The 21,078-nt window shown below is 43.2% G+C and overlaps 2 protein-coding genes across 3 annotated transcripts in view; one reads left to right on the forward strand and one right to left on the reverse strand.

Annotated features, from left to right (window-relative positions):
- The window catches only part of LOC108103691 (protein bunched, class 2/F/G isoform), an 87,133-nt gene extending 69,348 nt beyond the window's left edge, over positions 1 to 17,785 (reverse strand). The window contains exon 1 of one of the 2 annotated variants that reach the window (XM_017209285.2): positions 16,336 to 17,785. In XM_017209285.2, the coding sequence (XP_017064774.1) occupies positions 16,336 to 16,353 (18 nt within the window). In that variant the 5' untranslated portion in view covers positions 16,354 to 17,785. The remainder of the gene's footprint in view (positions 1 to 16,335) is intronic. The other variant, XM_017209284.2, reaches the window with a different exon arrangement.
- Positions 1,068 to 21,052, forward strand: LOC108103690 (box A-binding factor). The gene is made up of 3 exons (XM_017209279.2): positions 1,068 to 2,082; positions 13,535 to 14,316; positions 19,018 to 21,052. The coding sequence occupies exons 1-3, from the start codon at positions 1,524 to 1,526 to the stop codon at positions 20,059 to 20,061; spliced, it is 2,385 nt and encodes a 794-aa protein (XP_017064768.1). The 5' UTR covers positions 1,068 to 1,523; the 3' UTR covers positions 20,062 to 21,052.
- Positions 21,053 to 21,078: the final 26 nt, after the last annotated feature.

A 21,078-nucleotide genomic window follows, 5' to 3' on the forward strand; every position in this document is an offset into this window, starting at 1 on the left:
ATGGCCAGAGGGAAAGCGAGGCGAAGCTTAATTAACATGACCAACTTTGGCCTGAACAATGCCAGCAATTTGGGGACAAACGTGGAAAGCGGCAAGCGGAAAGGCGGAAAGGCGGAAAGGCGGAAAAGCGCAGGGGACTTAAAACTTCCAGGAAAAACTTAACGTTCAGAGAGGAGAAAATCAAGAGGGAGAGCGAGCGGCCCAATACTGTGAAAATGAGTGAGTGTAAAGTGAGAGCGAAGACATTTTTGGTGAGTTTCCAATTCGATTTTCATAGTTAGGCTATTAATTTCCCTTTTCTTTACTTAAATTTTAAACTAATCTGGTTTTAAAATAATAACAAAAATTAAGAAAAAACTTATCAAAAAGAGTTTAAAAGGTTTTTAGATAAAAATTAAAACTTTCATCAACGTTTTTAAGCAGGAAGTTACTTTCATAACTTAATATGGTTTAACATTTTTAATGCATAAACAACAGCAAATCAGGCCACTTAAGTTTAGTTAAAGTTACTAATTGGGCCATTAGAAATTCAACTCAAAAGCCAAACATTTTGGCGGGAATTTTTGGGTTTTTATTTGGGAATTTTCGTTTTTAGAAATCATCAATATTATTGCTTCTCATTCCTGTTAGCCCATCTTAACTTTAATCTTTATTAACTGAACAACAACAACAAAAAACAACAAAAAGATAATTCCAATTGCACACGCACTCTCTCACTCGCACACAGATAAACAAATACAGTTATGTACATATATACAGGGACATATAGCATCATTGGCGTCGCAAAACAAACTGAAATCGAAAGACCCAAAAACCTGAGAGCGAAATGAACTGCCGTGTAATTACCACGCACACCACTACAGCTCACATGGACAGTGCTTACAGTGTCCGTGTGCCTACTTCCAGGGCGGAAAGAGAGGCAGCCATAGGCGAACCACAAGCAAGACAAGGCAAGAACGAAGTTAACCCCTCAGCATTGGAAGTCTCAGGGGGCAAAGGCGAATAACTGAGTGAGACAACAGTATGACACTACTATTGCCATCCTGTTTACGCCCGCAAAGATGGCGCTGCACGTTGGCCAGCGTGTGTGGGAGCGAGCACAGACGCCGGCAGCGAAGCTAGCAGCGAAGTCGGCGCCGACAGCGACGTTCAAAGCGACGCTTTTGCTGGCGTGCAATTCGCTTTTCAATTTCAGTTCGTTTTCGAACGCCGCACCGAACGCTCCAGCGCTCAAAAAACACACATAAAAGCAAATCCACTAAAAAACACATATATATATATATGTATATATATATGTGTGCAGATATCTGAACCCTAAGTGCGTGAGTGAACTTTTTTTCCTGTGTATGCGTGTGCGTGTGTCTCTGCCAGTCGCCATGAAAGTGTGCAATAAATAGAAACTTGGGAAACCCAACTTTTCACTCAACGAAAACCAAAAACGAAATCAAAAACGAAAACGAAAACGAAAAACAAACTAAGAACCCAAACGATAAGTTCAAAGTGCTAAAGTACCGACGGCAAAAATGCAGGCCACCAAGATGCGAACGCCCTTTGCCATTCAGGAGATCTTGGGCCTGGGCGCCTATCAGCAGCAGAATAGTGCCAGTGCCACGCCCTCGGAGGCGCCTCCCTCGCCGGCTGCCACTCCACCGCCCACCGCGAATACGCCCGCCAATGGCTCGCTATCCGCCGGACAACAACAGCAGCAGCAGCAACAACAACAACAGCAGCTCCAGCAGCAGCAGCAACAACAACAACAACAGCAGCAGCAACAGCAGGCTTTGGACAATCTCCGGGACTCTCGTTCCATATCGCCCGATGTCTCCAGATTGTCAGCAGCTGCAGCCGCTGCAGCAGCGGCGGCCGCCCACTGCCAATTGCCCGTCTTCAATCCGGCCAACTTCTATGCCGCCGCCGGCTATGCTGCTGCAGCGGATCCTGGGAATGCGGCTGCAGCCCATCACCATCATATGACCACCCTGGCGGCGGCCGCCTATCTCCGGGGATTCCTGCCGCCCGGCTTCAGTACACCACACGAGTTCCGTGGCCACTTCCAGCAACACTTTGGCGCCCAGTTTGCAGGTGAGTTTGGGTTCTGAACAAGGGAATTACGATCTGTAGGGTCTGAGATATCCGATATATATGTATACCGTTAGCTAAAGTTTATTTTAAGAACTTTAAAACTGATAATGAGATATAGAGATCGGTTTTATGGCAAGGGTTGACTTTGCTTTTAGCTTCTTTCAACACAGAAGTTAGATCTTCTTTTACTTCTTAGTGGAGGTTAATATCTTCGAATAAAGGAGAAAGTTCTGTAGTTTCCGTGGTCTTTGTTCTTAAATTCCATGCTTAGAAAGGTTTTTCCTTTTAGGTTCTGTGTTTTATCATTAAAAAACCTATTTAAATGACTTCGTGATAAACCTCTGCGTTAACACATAATCTAAATTAACTAATTAACTGATCTTCTTTCTAAGAGTTCAACTTAAGATTTTCACACTCTCCTTACTAGGGTTTTGACCATAACCAAGCTTCTTCTTTTCTCTTTGCTTCCAATATTAAAATGATATTCCCAAATCGTTTGCTATTTGTTTGTTGTCCAAGACAGCCCTCCCTAGACTTAGCCTTTGTTACCAACAATAATCAAGCAAAAAAAAAACATATTTTACCTGCAATTGGGCTACAAAAGCGGTGAGAGGTTGGCTAATTAGGGGGAGATCGGGGCAAGGAGCCTTACATGTATAAGCTTTTGAGCACTCTGTTGCATCTGCTGCTGTACGGGTGCAGCCAAGTGGCAACCGCATCTGTCTCCTGCATTTCAAGTTCCGAGCTTCTGGGTCCTTCGCCCTCTGGCGTCCCTTGGCCCACCCGTAGGCGCAACTAATAAGCTCAAAGGGGTTGGCAATCGAGTTGCGTCCTCAATCGGAGTTAAAACAATGAAACGACACGATTAAGCACAGGACAAAGGGCGGCGATGCGGGCAAGGGGAGAGGTAACGGGGTCCGAGCTTATTAATAACACTCGTGCACTCGGAGAAAAGAGAAGCTTAAAGGTTGAGCGCTTAAAGGGTAAAGATTTCTTGGGAATAAGCAATATAAGGTCTGGGGGAGGGCAACCTCCACTTCTTAACCTCTGATTAAGCTAGAACTAGTGATCTATTTTAATCTTTAGTTACTTGTCTTAACCATAAAGGTTTTTGATCCCACTTAAACCTTATGCGAGATTTCCTAACTATCATTTTCCACCCCAATTTAGCTCTTAAAAATCCCATAAAAAAGCTTATAAATTTCCCAATAATATTAATAATTATTTCTCCAAGTGCACACACTGAAATGAGGGAGGCTTAGAGGGTAGGGGCGTGGCAGTGAGTGAGCGGCAGCCGTCCTGTCAGCAAAGTGTGAAATCTCACACACACTTCACTCGAGGCACGATTTCGGTCGGTCTCTGTCTCTCTCTCTATCTCTGTATGTGTGTGAGGCTGGATGTGTGTGTGTGTATCGCTAATTAAGCGCATAATTTTCAGTGAAATTAGCAAACTCCAGTTGGCACGAGCAGCCATTAAAATGCGATAGCCAGTGGAGCTTCATTGAGAGGGAGATTAAAGCGGCAGGGAATGGGTGGCTATGGCCTGAAGGAAAGTCCTAACTATAACTAGTTAGTAACTAAGCATTGGTTAACAGTAACTCAAGGGAAATCTTCTTTATTAGTTAGCCTTTACAAATGGCTAACCCATTTGCCCAAAATATTATTTTCTTTATACAAATTTTCAACTTCTGATTTTATTTCCAAGATTTTATCTTGATTTTCACCTCTTAAAATCACAAAATCTTCTATCTAACATGGAAATTTCAACTTTGTGATTGCATTTCTAATATTTTGTCTTAATTTTCCCTTAATTTTCCTTTAATTCAAAATCATTTTGTTTACTTTGCTGGCTTATTATTGCAGATCTACAACTCTCACACATGTCTTGCCTTCTTAAGCAGCAGAACTCATTTTCTCAGTCCGAATGGCCGCGCCTCCGCACAATTTTCACCTGAATTGCCCATCTCCTGTTTTCCGCACATTTTCCACACCCACACACACACAGCACTCTCTCATAGCTGTTGCTATTGTATCCGAGAGTTACACGCACTTAATTTGTTAAATTTTCACACTTTACATCTGTTTATTTGTCATTCCGCTGTGGCTTTGTGTGGTTTCTTGGCTTCCCAGTTTGTCATTCAGTCAGTCCGTCATTCTATCATTCTGGCATTCTGTCATTGTCATTCCGTCATTGTTGACCTTTCCGGTAGCTGCCTCTCCTGTCGCTGCTGCTGCTACTGCTGCTGCTGCCAGCCACTTTAAAGGGGTCGCCTCTTTAGCTGGCTCTACTTCTAGTGCTAGTCACCTGTGCGCTGCGCGAAAATCCGGCAATTTGTGAGTTTTCCAAAAACTGAAAACTGTAAAAATGATAAATTCTATCCCCCTCCACTTAGCTTAATCTCTGCTGCTTCCTTAACTGCTTGTACTAACTAGCATATCAGATGGCCAACTAATCAAATGACAAGCGAAATCAAATTCAAATTTAGAATATGAAGTTTCACTTTTACCCAATTTCCTACCAAATCCTTTCACTAACTTGCATTCAATTTCTCGCCGTGCACATCCTGGACACATCCCGGCCATATCCTTCTCAACTTGTTCTTGTTAGTCATGCCCATCGTGGTCTATTTGCCGAAGGTCCGCTCGCACTTTGTTTGCACAACACCAGAAGTTGAGACCTGAGACCAGAGTCCTTAGTCCTGAGACCCCGAGGCTCCTTGGGCCGAGCTGTAAAAAAGGCAACAAACGCCGTGTCCTTTCTTGGTTACCAGATCCTGGATCAGCAGGACACGGGGCGTTAGTTTTTCGAGGCAAATTGTGTACAAAATAAATTGACTCGAGTGGTTAACCGCAGCTGTAACATCGAGAAAATAAAGGAGGGCGAAGGGCGGAGGTGTGCTGCTGCTGCTGCTGCTGCTGCATCCTTTCAGTTTTCCTCCTCTTTTCTTGGGCAAAATTGCTACTTGCACGTTGTTAGCCTTAATTTGAGTGGCCATTGAGGAGCTCTCTCTTTTCACCTCGGCCTTCTCAGCCATCTCGGCCATCTCGGCCTGCTCGGCTCTAATAAATATTTACTCGAAAGATCCTTGGCGTATGTTTCTTATCCTTTTGTAACCTGCAAACTGTTACTGTTTTTCTTTCTCTTTTCCCATATTTGTCTTGTGTTTTCTTTTATTTTTTTTTGTATTATTTTCCTTCACACATTTGTCGCTGAGTGCTGAGTCGCCTTGCCTGTGAGCCATTTCGTTGTCAGCGCCTCTTTCTTGGCCATTGTTGTCGCGCCACCTTAGTCATGGGCCATTTTCCCTTCGCTCTGGAAACTGGATTTTGTCTTAATGACAAATAATTGCAGACAAATTGGTTTCCCTAATTGGGTTTCCCAGCGGATGAACGGCATTTCGGAGAGTGTTTAGCAGTAATTTCCATTGATTAAGCAATTAACAAGTTAACTTGGCCAATGTGAAAGTTTCTTCCGAAGTTTCTTCATGATAAATACAAAATAAATTATGGAAATCTGTAAATAAATCCCTGAAACGCGTGTCCTTGTCGGCCGTGTAAATCAATCTCCTTAATTTTGAAAGCCACATCGTAATTACCACAAAGAAATCACAAAAAAAGAAAAAAGAAAACGCACAAAGAAAAACCTAAAAAAATAGCAGCAGCCTTGATAAGAATCTTTGTGAGAGGCAGGAGGTCTTTGAGATATTTTCAGCGATATTATTGAGTCCTGCAAGTACGCACTTCCGATACAAATCCTTGCACATTTCCTGCCCCTTTTCGGGCCAACGAAATTCGATAGTTTTTCGCACATTTCTTTCAAACTGCGGGAAAATTCCCCCCACCAAAAAAAAAAAACCATACACAAATTGCTATATCAAGTGTTAATTATGTGACAATGAGTATGCCGAAAAAGTGAGAAGGAAAACTAGATGGAAAAACGAGAATGAGCAGCTATTATTTTCTTAATAATTTTTTAATTAGAAAACTTCAAGTTTGGGTTTCAACGAAACGAAACGAAACGAAACGAAAACAAATATGGACGGATGATACGCGTGGTTTTCCTATTTAGGGTTTTCTTTCCCAACCCAAAATGCTGTTTCCAGCGAAGTGCAACCGAACTGCAAGTGGCCCCGCTGGATAAACAGATAAACAGAGAGCCAGAAATTGATGACAACAAGTGGCAGGCATTGAAAGGAGCTCAGTCCTCTCCCCCAACCCCGTCTGAAAATTTTTAACCAGCTGCATGATCAGCCAAATGCAACCTGGACCACTCCACTTCAGCCTGCAGTTGCACTCGTCGTAGTCGCAGTCGTCGCAGTCGTCTCAGTCGTCGTCGTAGTCGTCGTCGTCATTTTCCTAGGAAGCACTCGAGTGCGGCGTGTAAACAACTTGCACCAACACATAGCCAGAGATACAAATACACAAAAAGAGATTTTCCAGCCTTTTGGCTCTCAGGGTCCGAGATGGAGCCGAAGACTAGAGTCCGCCAACTACCAACTACCAACTACCAGCCACAAACTATATAAACCTACAAGGCTAGTCAGCGCATCAGTTAAGTGGCTTTGTTCGCCAGTTTAAGCCCAATCCGAATCTCCTCTTTCGCCCCTTCCCTCCTGAGTTTGAACATTTTCTGCATGATTTTGCAGTTAAGCCCCTCAGAGGGCCAACAGCATTCGGCAGTCAGGATTTGGGGCCAAGTGGCCTTTGGGGAAAAAGTTGCATGGCCAGCGAAGGAACATGATGGACAATTTTTCCATTCAGCCAGTCAGTCAGTGTGGGAGATGCATTTGCCAAAATGCAGAAAATCCAGCTAAGAAGAGTAGGTTAATAAGAGAGAGAGATGATGGGAAATCTTCGATATTAGAGTTAAGATCCCTGGGAAAGCCATTGATGAGTATGAGAAGAATCTATTGAAGAGGAAATCTATAATTTCTGTATCTAAACTTCCTATTTAAAGTATGACTTACGACGATCTTTCAATCAGCCTCTAGACTAGCCAGAGGAAATCCATTTGATTTCCCATCATCGCTGGCAATTACCCTAACAATTTTCGTCACTCTAATTGCCGTTAATCGAATCAAATGGCCAAAAGCACAGGCAGAGAGAGAGAGCTGCTCTAGGAAGACCTTCCTATCATTGCGGCTTTTTAGAGCGTTGCGTGTGGCGAAAATTGAATATTAAATGTGTTAATCCATTTTATGGCCTCCTGAAAGAGCCCAAGAGTTGCCCTAGCCAAGGGTCTTATTTTATTTGCCGATCTTAACACCCATTTCACGAGGGGGTGGCGGTGGATGTTGGGTGGGTGGCTGCTTGTTTCGTTTTGCCTTTAAAAGGCGTTTGACTTTTTATTAATTTCCCTGTTGACAGCAATTTGCAACGCTACACGAATTTGTTACCACCGAAAAAACACACACACTAAGACACGTATGTAAACAGGGGAAAAGGGGTGAGGGGTAAGGGGTAAGGGGTGGCCTGAAGTTTTTGGCTGTTATATGTGTTTGTAACGAAACGGCCGGAAAAACTTCCGCATGTGTTGATGGGTTAATAAATATTTGAGCACACACGAACAGGCATTTTAACACCCTGCTGCCTGCCAGGCTGTCGTTTATGTGAGTGTGCCTGTGCCGGTGACTGTGTGTGTAAATGTGTGTTTTTATATTTACCGCTATTTCCGCACAGCATTTACAGTGTTGTAAAACGTTAGCAGCCGAAATGGACAGACCGCAAAAGGGTTGTTGGTCGTTTGCCTGTTTGACTGTTTGGTTTCGGCCCGGTTTCGAGTTAGTTGCCCATTTAAATGGAACAACGTTCTCGCCCCCAGCCCCCAGCCCCCTAAACCCCTCTGACTGAAAGGTGGTGCCCCAAATTGAGGCAAGGCGAGGCTGGTGGCGTCCCAAAGTCCTCAACACCTAACTGTGCTCTGTGCCCGCTGCCCGTTTTTATGGTCAAATGAATTTTACAAAAGTGAAACATACAATTTGGCTTGCTTTCTGATTCGCAACTTGTTTGCTGGCCAAAAAGGCAGGGAGCGGCTAAGGGTGATACCAAAAATGGTACCAATAATTTGGCTGCGGACAGAACGGTTATTGGTATTCATTGCCTCAACCTGGGAAATGGCTGAAAAGGTAACAGATATGCCAAGACCTTTGGGATACACATTTTCGGGACAAGGATTATGTAAGTCTAGTTCCTGCTAGAGGACATTCTCAACCTCACCCGCTATATAGAACATACATATGTCTGGCGGAATTTCATTAGCTAATAGCCACCTATTCGAGCCACGTCCACTTTGCCAACTACAGAACCCAACTGAACGCGAAATAATGTCTAATTATAAGGTGAAAATGTGGAAGGGGGGGGAGGTGGAAATTGTTTGTGCGCAGCAGCGGCGGAGGGAAGAGCTAAGAAGACCTGAGAAAAGCTAAGAAAAGCTGCCTGGCCCACTCAAGTGTCGGGCGTATAAATAAATTAAAGGCGGAAGAATGCAAAGCGAGACGGCAGAAGCGCTTTTCGAGGGGCCCGCCGCGAAAGGAAAGGAAAATCGCACTAACTACCCAATTATTTCATTCAAGCTTCACTGCTCCTCTGCCGAATGGATGGAAAAACAGAAGCGGAAAGCTTTCAAACAAACAAAAAAGCAGGGGGAAAAAGCAAAGGAAAACACGGCTAAACAACAACAGGGAAAAAGGCAGAAAATCAGCTTGAAAATCGAAATACAATACACAGCAACAATGCGTCAAGTGGTTGGGTGGGGGTTTTTGGGGGGGGAATGCCAAGGGCGGGGTTTTTCAAGGCGAGTAAGCAAATTTAAGCACAGCTCGGAAAATCAATGGCTGCAAATCTGCGAATAAAAAAATAAAAAAATAAAAAAAAAAAGACACCGAGAAGAAAACACCAGCGAAATTGGAAAATAAGCGTAACACAAAACCAAAGCCGGGAAAAGCCCGCGGCCCCCCTTGGCAACCCACTTTTCTCACAGCGCTTTTCTTTCTCTGTTCAATTGTCATTGTCTGATTGTTGCTTTTCCCCTGGCACTGCTCCCTGGCAATGTTTTTGTTTGAGTTTTCACAAGGAAAAGGAGTCTAGGTAGGTCTAAGGATGCAGTAAGAGTCTAAAGTTAGTAAAAAAAAGATGTTTAAAACATTCTTGAGAAGGAAAATCCTGGAAAAACTAGCACTTATTGGTCAAAGAAATGATTTTTCCAACTATATTTAGTCTCAATCTGATCTAAACTAAACCAAAAACCGACTTTTTCGCCATGCAAATTGCTTCTACTACCATTAGTTAGACTTCAAGTGAAAACTCTCTCTTTCACGCACCCAATGTATCTGTCCCGCTTCCACACACATACACACGCACACACATTAGTCCGCCATCTTGGAAAAACAACGCCTTTTCGTATTTATTACAACAGCAAAGGCAATAGGAACGGCAACAAAGCAAAATGCGAGCGCAAATCGAGTTAACGAGCTAACTGCGGGACGTCCAGCCACCCACACTCCATCCGCCCTTCCAAAAAATCCTCTAAAAACCTCTAAAAAACCCCCTCCACCCCACCACCCACCGCCCAACTTCGAAAATTTCACTTTGCCCCGCAGCGACACAAACAACCACCCAGAAAACTGGGAGACAAGCCGAAAACGCAACCCCAAAAACAAAAAGCAAGTCCCTCGGTTGTGTAACAACTAACAAGTTGGGTGAAAAGGCAGCCAGCGAAGGCAGAACCCCCACCATCCCACCATCCCACCATCTTGCCACCCACTTGCCTTGCCATTTTTCTTTTACCACTTTGCTTCTTCAACTTATTTACGTCTCCATTACAAATAATTGCGCGTCATATTGGCTCAGCTATACTTAGCCCTCGTCGGGCGTCTTTCGGCCCAGACGAGAGAAGCCAACCCCCAGTAGCTTCATCCCCCTGAAGGTACCCCCAGAAAATCCACCCAATGGGGCAATGTTGCCTTGGCGCAAATAAATACGTTTCTCAGTTTTCTTTTTTTCTTTTATTTTTTTTTTATGGTAGAGTAGTAGTAGGGGGAGGGGTAGGGGGACGAAAAGAAAAGGAAAACCCACCCAGTTTTCGCCTAGACAGCCGCCTCTCCTCCTTGGAAAAGTGTAAGTAGTAAATACGCTTGAGTATTATTAACGTAAATGCAAAATTGCCAATTTCGAGTGTATTTCCTGTCAACAGAAATTTTCCTCGTTTTTTCCCGCTACAGTGGAAATAAAATTAAGTGAAAAAAAAACGCGAGAAAAGAAGGCGATTCTGGGCAGAAGTCGAAGTTTAGATACCCTTTGTTTGTCATAGATTTACAAGGCTATATATCTAATTCCATATAAACAGACTTTCCTCTCAGGTTTTTTCTAAGACTGAAGCCCAATTCTTGTCATCTAAGAAAGTAGCAGAAGTCTACTGCATATCTTATATAGAAAAAAAGGTTTATTTCCTTAGGAGGTTGATGCTGATCAGGAATATATATATCTTCCTCTGCTAGAGTACTTAAATAAGGGAGGAGGAAAATATAAATCGCTTGTAAACGGGGCGTCGGTTTCCCTTGGCCGCATCTACTGCTTCTATGGCCTGGTGGCACCCATGTGGCCCATCCACTAAATCGTTCAGCTACTACGCAACGATGCACTGTAAGAAATTGCTTACCTGAAAGGTAAGCTATTTGCATTTGAAAGCAGAAAGGGCAGGTATACTATGCCCAATAAAACTCTTTTCTAATGCAAAAAAAAAAACGCTTTTAGTTTGCATTCTAAGATGGGATATTTTTCCTATAAAAGTTGTTATAGATATATCCTGCATACATCCCCCTTTTTAGCCCAGTGTAGCCGCATTAGGAAACGGCCCAAGACAGGCATAGATCCACTCCACTCCACTCCAATCCACTGCTGATGCCAATGGCGAACGGTGGTGCCTCTCAATGGCGGTGGTTGGTGGGCTTTTATTAATATGTCTGGCAATTTCAATTTGAGTTTATTGGTAATTTTACATTTCGTCTGTGGCGGATGGCGGGGGGTCCTTTTGGAGGATCTGCTACTTGGACGGCTGCCATTTACCAGGAGGAGTTCCCGCGGAGTCCATAAATCCCTTTCGCTCGATGGGATAGGCTATTCGAAAGAGCACAAATTTTCTGCCAGAAACTTAAGCAATAAAGTAGGAAAGTTAAAGGGAAAACTACTAATGAAGCTGCTATATTAATTAATCTACTAGTTATACCAATTAAGTATAGATTACCGAAAAGGTAGGTAACTAAATTATGAGCCCAATAAATTGGCATTTCACGGTGGCCGCTTCGCTGGGCAGTTAATGAAATTCATGGAATGCCGCAGAGAACAAAAGCCATTCGATCAAAATATTGCTTAATTGAACAATTAATCGAGGCACAAAGGGGCCCAAAAGGATCCACGTCCAAAGGGGCAGGACACAAAGGAGTCCCCTTGCCGTATACATTTCACTCTATGCTTGCTCCTTCCCCACCCACACACTCACCACAAAAACCAGAAAAAACCAAGGAAAAGAACTACGAGTACATATCAAATGAATTTAGGCGGAAAACGAGCCAGGAAAAGAGCCGGCAAAATGGGAATGAAAATGGAAATGGATAAGGAAAATGGCAAATGGCAAAAGAGGGGGCGGGGGTAGGCCGAGAGAGGAGGTTTAGGGCACAAAATATCGCATGACAGAAAACAGAAAATCAAGCAACTCATGCCCCGATTGACTTACCCGAGTGGCAAATTAAATTAGTTGACGAACCGAACGGAGCTGAACTGAACTCGACGGAAAATAAGTGAGCTGGACCAGACCGGGCTGAACACTGAGAGAAAAATGTGAACCTAGATAAAGCAGCAATACATTTTCATTATAAAAAATAATGCCTATATCTATATCTATATTGATGAATATTTTCCTCTTAGTCTTACTTAGAAACATATTAAATTTAACTTAAACTTGACTTTTCGGAATAGCTGGCAGCCTTTTCTCTCAGTGCAAACGACATTGATAGCTGGCCAAAGTGGCTGACCACTCATCGCCCTCTCCTACATGCTCACACATACACATTTATATATATAGATGTATCATTATGATGGCTATTTATAGGTGTGCGAGTGCTTTTAAGCATTTCTGCGAGGGTCTGACTTTGGTTTCGATCTGTATATGCTATATCTGCTGTACGTATATAGGGGATATAGTGGAGGGCTGGTCAGCTGTCGTCCGCTGACCAGCTAATTGCTAATTGATGTGTGTCTAATTGTGCCACCAAAGTAGCCAGGCAATAAAACCACCGCTCCGAATATTTATAGAGACCTGAATGGGGGGGCATGCCCTGGGCGGTAGAGTCAAGTCCAAATTGCTGCCTAATTTGATGAAAAGTTGAACGGTTCTTTATAGTTTTCTACTAGAAAAATATTAGTTCTAGAGCTTCTAGGATTCTTAGACTTCTAACAACTTGACTAACTAACAAAGAATATGATAAAATACCACCTGAAATTTTCATTAATCTTCATTCAATTATCTCCAGAAGACTATCGTCCATTAGCAGATTGGTCAAATTAAGTGGCCGGAAGCGCAGTGAAGAAAGGATATACCTTTCATCATTATCACTATTAATATCCTTAAAGATCTGAGAGCTCTTTCCAGCAATCACAATAGAACGCCCTGCAGAACACGCCTAAGCCGATTCGCGTTTAATTTGAGACCGAAAAAAGGGCTAAACCACTTAACACCCTAACACCCTAATTGTCAAAACAAAGCCGGTACACGAAACCATTCGTCGTCCTCTTTCCTCCATTTCCCTTTCTTTTTCCTTCGATTTGCTCTCCTCCTTCAAGAGCCCTGTGCTATGGGCCAAGAAAATATTTGCCAGCTGAGGGTGTGCTGCTATTTTGTCGATTTTCTAGGAAGGTGCAAACGCAAACACACAGGGTTAACCCTTCGCTGACATTTGAATAAGAATCCAGGCAACTTGTCAAAATCTACGCGACACGTCCTCGTCGTTGAGTTGAGTTTGAATGGGCATGAAGCGATTTTCCAGCTGCCGCTTTATCGTGTGCGAAAAATCGACTTCTCGAATATCTGCCCGCCATTGTCTGCCGTTTAAAGGAAATAGGATTTGCCACAGGGATTGGGTTTTGGTTTTGGTTTTGATTATGGTTTTGGTTTTACTTCTCGGCCAGGGTTTTCTTTTCTTTCTCGCCACGGAATCGGGGGCTACATCCTACGACATGTGTTCAGCAAGCGCCAGGAATTCAGGCAGAAGAGACGACACTGGTCCGTCCCTGGGAAGGGGTTGAAAGGAAAGGAAAGGTTCTAGGAAATATGATTACAGATATCAAAAAAACGTAATCACATCTTATTTACCCATGAAGAGCTTTCCTACACTGGAATCTATCTTGAAAACTTAAGATTTGCCCAAGTTCTGATATACAACCATTCTTTCCTCCGCAGAACAAGCTGTCGCCCGTGGTCAGGAGTACGCCAGCAGCCTGGCCAATGCCAGTGGTGATGAGCAGTCGCCCAGTAAGAACAGCAGTTCTTCGGGCAATGGCTCTGGAGGGTCGGGATCTGGCTCGGGAGGATCGGGATCGGGAGGCGCTAACCAGATCTCCAATGGCTTGGGTCATTTGGGCTCGCCAACGGCCAGTAATGGTGGTTCCGGTGGTGGAGCTGGAGTCAGTGGATCCGGGGAGTCATCTGGAACTTCCGGCAGCGGATCCTCCACATCAACTGGCAATGCCGGAAGCTCTGGCAACCGCTCGTCGCCCGCTGGTTCACATCACTCGGCCGCTCTGGCCGCCCATCAACATGCAGCGGCTGCTGCGGCCGCCGCTCATCATCATGCCGCTGCCGCCGCCGCCGCCCATCACGCACACCACGCCCACGCCCAGGCACACGCCCATGCCCATGTCCACGCCCATGCCGCTCATGCAGCCCATGCCGCCCATGCCCATGCACACGCCCATCATGCCGAAGCGTTTCTGGGAGCCGCCGGCGGAGCTGGTGGTAATCCCAATAGCTTGCTGGCCGCCCATGGTGCTGATGTTCTGGTGGGACCTGGCGGTACAGGTCCTGGCGGTAAGAAGAAAAACAAGCGACGACATGGCAGGACGATCTTCACCAGCAGCCAGCTGGAGGAGCTGGAGAAGGCCTTCAAGGAGGCCCACTATCCGGACGTCAGTGCCCGGGAGCTGCTGTCCATGAAAACTGGCCTGGCCGAGGATCGCATTCAGGTGAGGAGTCCTCTAGATTGGGATATCTTACATCTTAAATATTATAATTAACCATATATCCTTAGTATTATCTATTTTGAGTTGGAAATTGATTTTCTTGGCTTTATAACCTTCTTGTTTACGGTTTTCTTTTTACTGCCTCTGAGTAAATCAAGGATTCTCCATTTTGTGCTGCGGTTCTGGACGAGACACCTTTCCAATGGGGCAATAGGTGTATCGGGGGGGGGGGTCTATCACGGTGGCTGTCACGTAGCACTGCAGAATCGAGCTTTCTTCTGCCATTTTTATGGCCATTTTATGGCGTTTTCTTTAACCCGCCCTCGGAAAGATTGCAATCAAAGGCGGCTTCGATTCGAGGCGAGTGTTTCGTGTTTCGAGTTTCGTGGGCTCCCCCAAGGAAAGAAATTTAAAAATGGGGAGTGCAAATGGCACTTTGCAAGTGTTGCCACACGTAATGAGGCCTCGCTGATTACGTAATTACGAGTGCACACAATTGCAATTGCAACAACGTCCAAGTAGCGAAACAAAAAACGGAAACGGAATGAAGTAAGAAAACGTGGCAGGCGGCACTCGCCGACACTCCAAAAAAATATATTCACAAAAACTTCGATACTATAGCCGACAACGAGGTGCGAGCTTCGAAATTGCAAATTATACATAATAGAAATTGAGACCAGTCAACAGTCAGTCAGGCACAAGGGGTTAAGGGGTAAATAGGGCCAAATTAAAACCGCAATATCATCTTATTAAGAGGGTTAAGAGCAGATTCATGACAAGGGAAACTCGCAGGATTTTTATCACATTTTTAATATTAAAATTATAGAAGAAAAAGGAGTTTTCATAATTCGACTTTTAACAAGAATTAGACAAGTTTTCGTATGAATAAGGTAAAGAAAAGGGAAAGTAATAGTAGATCTTCAGCTTGCCTCACCTTTTAATATAATTTAAAATTAACATTAACCCTACTTCTAAATCAGAAATTGAAAGCTAAGATAATAATCACCGTTAAAGAACTCGCTGTAAGCTTGTAAATGGATTTTCCACCATCAAAAGCACTTTATAGCCTTGTGATCTATAACTTGAATGGTACTTTTGTATTTGGGGACATCCGCCTAATAAATCAACCCCACGTTTCTTAACTCCCGTTATTCCATTACCCACTTGAAAAGCCGCAAGATGGCGCCACAGCAAATGCATGGCCTGTGTGAGTGTGTGGGCTTGAGTGCATCTTGCTTTTTGCATTTGTGTGCGAAAATCAAATTAACAAGCACAATTGGCTGAAAGGCAAAACAGAAACAGCAACAACAACAACAAGAACAGCAAAAACAAGAACAAGAACAAAAAAGCCGACAGTCGGGGCAGAAAAGAAGAAGAAGACGAGCTGCAGTAAATATAAAACCAAAACACTCACACACATGCAAATACACTTCAATTAAGTGCAAATATGGCGCACAGCTGGAAAAGAGGAGAAAGAGTGGTGAAAGAGCGGGGATGAGGAGGCAAGGAGGAGAGGCAATCATTAGCAGCACTATAAGAATGGCATGGGAAAGGGGAGGGCGGCGAAAGATGAAGCGGAAAGAGGAGGAAAGAGTGAGAAACGGCGGCCATGCAAATTCGCAAAAACAACGACAAATATCGAAGCCACCATTCAAAGTTCGCTCTTTCTCACTCTCTCACTTTTTGTATGTTTTTTGCCTGCCGTTTTTAATTGCATTCCATTTTGCGTGCATTTCGCGTATTATGTGTGTGTTTTACTGAAATTCTTCCCCGTCTTTTTTTTTTTTTGGTTTTGCATAAATTTCCCCCTTAAAACGAAATACAAGAAACATGGCCAAACATGTTTTTCAGCCTCTCTCTCTCTCTCTGCTGCCTTCCCGCTCACTCTTATTGACTTTAAGCAAGCGCTTCTGGCTTTCCGTTGGTTTTGGAAGTTGCCAAAGAGTAACTGTTGCCAAAAGTCAGCGAGCAGGCGACAAAAGCGTCGAAACAGAAATAAGATTTAATTTAAGTTTAGCTTACCAAAAGATTGTTACACATTTTTCGAATCCTCAAATGAATTTAAACATGTATTTTAATATAATCACATTATCAGCATCGAAATTTAACACAAATTTACATTTTAAGAAAAGCCAATTTGACATTTTTGTCACCTGTTGAAGGAGCGACAGCGACGAAGCTATGAGCTGCATTGTCCGCCAATTTTTCAATTTCTTTTGCTCTTCTCCTTTGCCGTTTACATCGCCCGCGATTTTTTGTGCTAATTTCAGCAAACACACATAAAACACACACGCGAGAACAAAGAAAGAAAAAGGCAAAAACAAAGAACAGTTCCTTTAAAAAAAAAAAAAAGAACACTTTCGCGATTTAAAACAATGCAAATAGCATTAACTGCACAAAAATGAAAATGCACTCCACCGCATGTGCGGATTTTACAAATTGCAATGAAATTACCACTTTCAATCGCGTTTTGCGAAAGACAAAAGAAACTGCACTTGCACTTCAAAGAAAAAAAGAAAAAACAGAAAAAAAAAATGAGCAAGAGACTTCCGATCCTGCTTCAACCGAAGAACAGCTTGGACTGTTTCAAGCTCAGCGAGAAGGAGAGGAACAGGCACGGGCCGCGAGTATTAGATCCCGCTACTCTGTTAAGCTGCTGTTAATTGCCTAGGATTTGAATGTGTAGGTGTAACGTTGGACGTCAGCATTGTAATAACTGTAAATGAGACGAGATAGGGACCAGAGATCGAAAGAAGTTGAAGATAATCAATGAATTTGTAGAAAATCCAGCCTCAATCGGATGGATTTCGTTTGTTTGCAAATCGATTTGTAAAACTAAACAAAATTAAGTAAAAGAGAGAACATTTAATACGGTTACGTCATAGGAAAACTATTTCCAAGGCATAATTGTTGTGAAATTGTTAGGCAAATGCATAATCTTGCAGAAATGCAAATGAATTGCACACACAAAATCAAAGCTGCTTTTAACACCTATTTAAGTGGATATTTAATACTGCAATAAAACGCAACAATTGCAGATTGCAGTTTGCAAAATGCGAATTGCGATTTAGTTTTTGCATAATTCCGTTGCTCCTTGCATTCATTATACACTTGGGCGGCGTTTTCTTTTCTCCTGCGCTTTTAATGAGCTGTTAATATTAACGCACACGGCCAGCGGCAGAAAGGCAAAAAACGGAATTAAAAATGATTATGCATAATTATGTAATTAACATTTAAACAAAAGAGGTTATGGCTGTGCAACGAAAGCGTTTAACAAATTGCTATTTGCGCTCTCGTTTCACACTTTTTCACAGCCAACGAGCAACCCTTGCGAAACCGAAACAATTTTAAAAGTTTAAAAATAAGGAAAACCTTATTTTTAAATTAACCAAAAGATTATATCATATTTTCAATATATCAAAACATTCTTTAGGCTTTAAAATACAATATTAAATATTAAAAATACATTAAAAACATTACTACTAATTTCCATAATAAGCATTACGTTTTTTTTTTGGGTGACAAGTGTTTCAAAATTTCACTAGTGGCTTTTTAGGCGTCCTTTAAAAAGTCATTTATCATGGCATTAGCAACACTGATTGAGTTTGTCCGCCCAGGAGAGTCGCACCCCCGGGAATTGGGCATTATAATAGATACATACATAGATATATAACTGTCGCGGCGGCGGATTCGAGGGGGTGTTAAGTGTTGTCAACTCAAGCAGATTTAATTTGCCATGTTTTCGCTTTGCTTTTTTCGTGCCACTGCCACTGCCGCCGTTCGAGTGCAACAATAAACAAGGCAAACAACTGTAAATGCAAATGTTGACATCACACCGACTCGAATGAGATACAAAAAAAAAAAAAACAAGAATATAAAAAATGGAAAACACAAAAATCGAAACATAAAGAACTTAGAAGGGAATGAAGAAGGCAGGACGAGGCCGCGTGGCGGGGAATTTAAAGCGTTTTCGGTCCTTGGAGAATTGCGGCACATGTCGCTACGTCAGCAACCCTGGGAAAACTTGAACTTTTCACAACAGAAGATTAAGTTGTCCCCCGGGAAAAAGGGATAACGGGCCAAGGGGGGGCGAAAAACGGCCGCAAACTTGTCTGCGAAAATTGAAAATTGACCGTTTAATGTTGTCGGCTGGCAGCATTTGTTGTTAATGTTTAATGTTAATTCTAATGTTGTTACTAATAAGTACTCGAACAAGTGTTGTTGTCAAAGGGCGGGTAAATAGAAGGGGGAAAGGCGGAAAAGGGGAATCTCTCCCTTGTTAAATTAATTAGTTTTCGGTTGCCATTGTCCTGGCGAATGCCGTTTCTCCTCCTTTCAATTTTCTGATTTTCCGCCGCCTTTGTTTAGCTTCCAACATTCGCAGGATAATCGCCCCTAGTCCCTTTCTTTATTTATTTAACTTGATTTAAATTTGATTTAAAGTGATTTACTTCGTAAGTAACTTTCTTTTTATTTAGTTAATTTGCTGATTAACTTACCCCCTACCGAAAGCTGCTCTAGAAGCAAACCCTCTCAATGAATTTGGTGCTTATTTTGGGGTTAAAAGCCAAGAACCCTGACCCAGTTTTACAGTTTAATTGCGTATTAAGTTGCATGGCCAAAAATAGTGATAATAAGTTATTTGAGTAACCAGCAAGACACTAATTTGAGCAATCCTTTCTTCTATTCTCTTTGACCCTGCAGGTTTGGTACCAGAATCGACGGGCCAAGTGGCGCAAGACGGAGAAGTGCTGGGGTCACAGCACGAAAATGGCGGAGTACGGACTGTATGGAGCTATGGTGAGGCACTCGCTACCCCTGCCGGAGACCATCATCAAGTCGGCCAAAGAGGACGAATCTGTGGCACCATGGCTGCTGGGCATGCACAAGAAGTCCCTGGAGGCCGCTGAGCTGCTCAAGAGCGACGAAAGTGACCGGGAGACGCCGACCTCGGATGACACAAACACCAGCTACTCCGCCGGCAGCACCCACAACTCACCGATCTCCAGTTTCTCGATCTCGCGCCTACTCTTCGACGCTCCACCGCCGGCGGCGGGTTCCGCTGGAGGAAAGGGTCATCACCATCACCACCACCACAAGGGGCATCATCATGCCCATGTTCATGCCCAGGCGCAGGCGCACGCCCACATGCTGTTGCATCACCAGCAGCACCACTTGCACGGCGGCGAGGCCTCCTTGCAGCAGCAGCAAGTGACCGGTTCGGGATCTGGAGCAGGATCAACTGGGCCGCCGGCCCATCACCCTTACAACCAGCAGCAGCACCTACACCATCTGCAGCAACTGCAGCAGCAGCAACAACAGCAGCAACAGGCTCAGCAACAGCACCACCACCACCAGCACCATCAGGTCCATCACATGCACCATCACAATGCCGCAGGCTATGCCGAGGCCGCCGTAGCTGCTGCCGCAGCCGCAGCTGCCGTTGCTGCAGCAGCAAATGCGAGGAATGCAGCAGCCGCTGCAGCTGTGGCCGTTGCCTCCGCATCGTCAGCCGTGACCATTGCCGAATCGGAGGCGGAGGAGGAACAGGACGATATCGAGGACATGGATTTGGACAAGGACTGTGAGGTGGAAGAGGAGGTAGAGCCAGTGGACAATGACAACGAAGGTGATCCGGATGCGGATCCCGAGATCGATATTTGCGACGACCATGACGAGGAGGTGCGTCTGCAGGAGCAGCTCCTGCTGAAAGTCAAGCAGGAGCAGGCCCATCACGGACCCAGATGAAACATGCACATCGATGTGTTGTTCTAAGGACAACGATAAATCTACAGGACATCCGGCTAAATGCAATGAACCATTTCTAAGCACACACCAATGAGCTTTTTACACTGGGTGTGGGGTATGGGGTGTGGGGTGTGGATAGTGGGCTGTAGGTTGGAGGGTGTAAGGTGGTGTATTCATAAGGTTTTCCAAACAAGATTATTTAACTAGTTTCTTGGTCTTTGAATGCAAATACACCCGGGATGATGCAGCCCAGTATAAAGATCTTATTAATTAATGGCATTACATTCATAACAAAAAGAGAAATCAGAAACGGAAACGGAAACGGAAACGGAAAACCTAAACTTAAACTTAAACTTAAAGCCAACAAACAAAAACATTTTTTTTCATACACCTAAGAAGCACACGTAATTAATCTATATAATAATAATAACATATATTCTCTAATTTTTTTTAGTGTAAATATTAAATTATTACAAATATAAATGAAACAAAGAACGAAAAAGGAAACACAAGACATTAGCGCGTAAAAACAGCTGCAACGACTTGCAAAATTTTTAAAATATGCTAAATGTGATTTAATTTAGTTGTCCATTCTAAAAACAAGGCTTTTTATGGTTTAAGACCCTTTTTTTTTGCCACGTAAATTTAGTAAGTTTTTTTTTTTTGTTTTTTTTTAAATAATTGCATTTTTCTTCTTGTAAAAAATGTACATACCAAATCAAAATTCAAAAAAATATATATATATCGCGAGATAAAACCTAAACCAGTCCACTGCCTCTCCTATGATTTTTCCCATTTTCTTCTGTCTTAATATTTGAAAATTGTCTGGAACAAGAACAAAGATAAAAGTAAAAGTAACTGCAATCTGTGTAATTAATTAAACAAGAAACAAGAAAGCAAACGAATACACATACAATACACACTTATACTTATATATGAAAGTTAGATGAAATAAAATGGATGATATATAAATATGAAACTTGGTCTTCTTTTCAATGGCAATACTTCATTACATTC

This window comes from Drosophila eugracilis, unplaced genomic scaffold, assembly GCF_018153835.1.
Source record: "Drosophila eugracilis isolate 14026-0451.02 unplaced genomic scaffold, ASM1815383v1 contig_2167, whole genome shotgun sequence".
Taxonomy (NCBI): Eukaryota; Metazoa; Arthropoda; class Insecta; order Diptera; family Drosophilidae; genus Drosophila; species Drosophila eugracilis.

Coding starts and splice junctions, on each gene's coding strand:
- LOC108103690 (XM_017209279.2), top strand. CDS start 1,524: ATGCAGGCCACCAAGATGCGAACGCCCTTTGCCATTCAGGAGATCTTG. Junction 2,083..13,534: donor CTTTGGCGCCCAGTTTGCAG/GTGAGTTTGGGT, acceptor TTTCCTCCGCAG/AACAAGCTGTCGCCCGTGGT. Junction 14,317..19,017: donor TGGCCGAGGATCGCATTCAG/GTGAGGAGTCCT, acceptor TTGACCCTGCAG/GTTTGGTACCAGAATCGACG.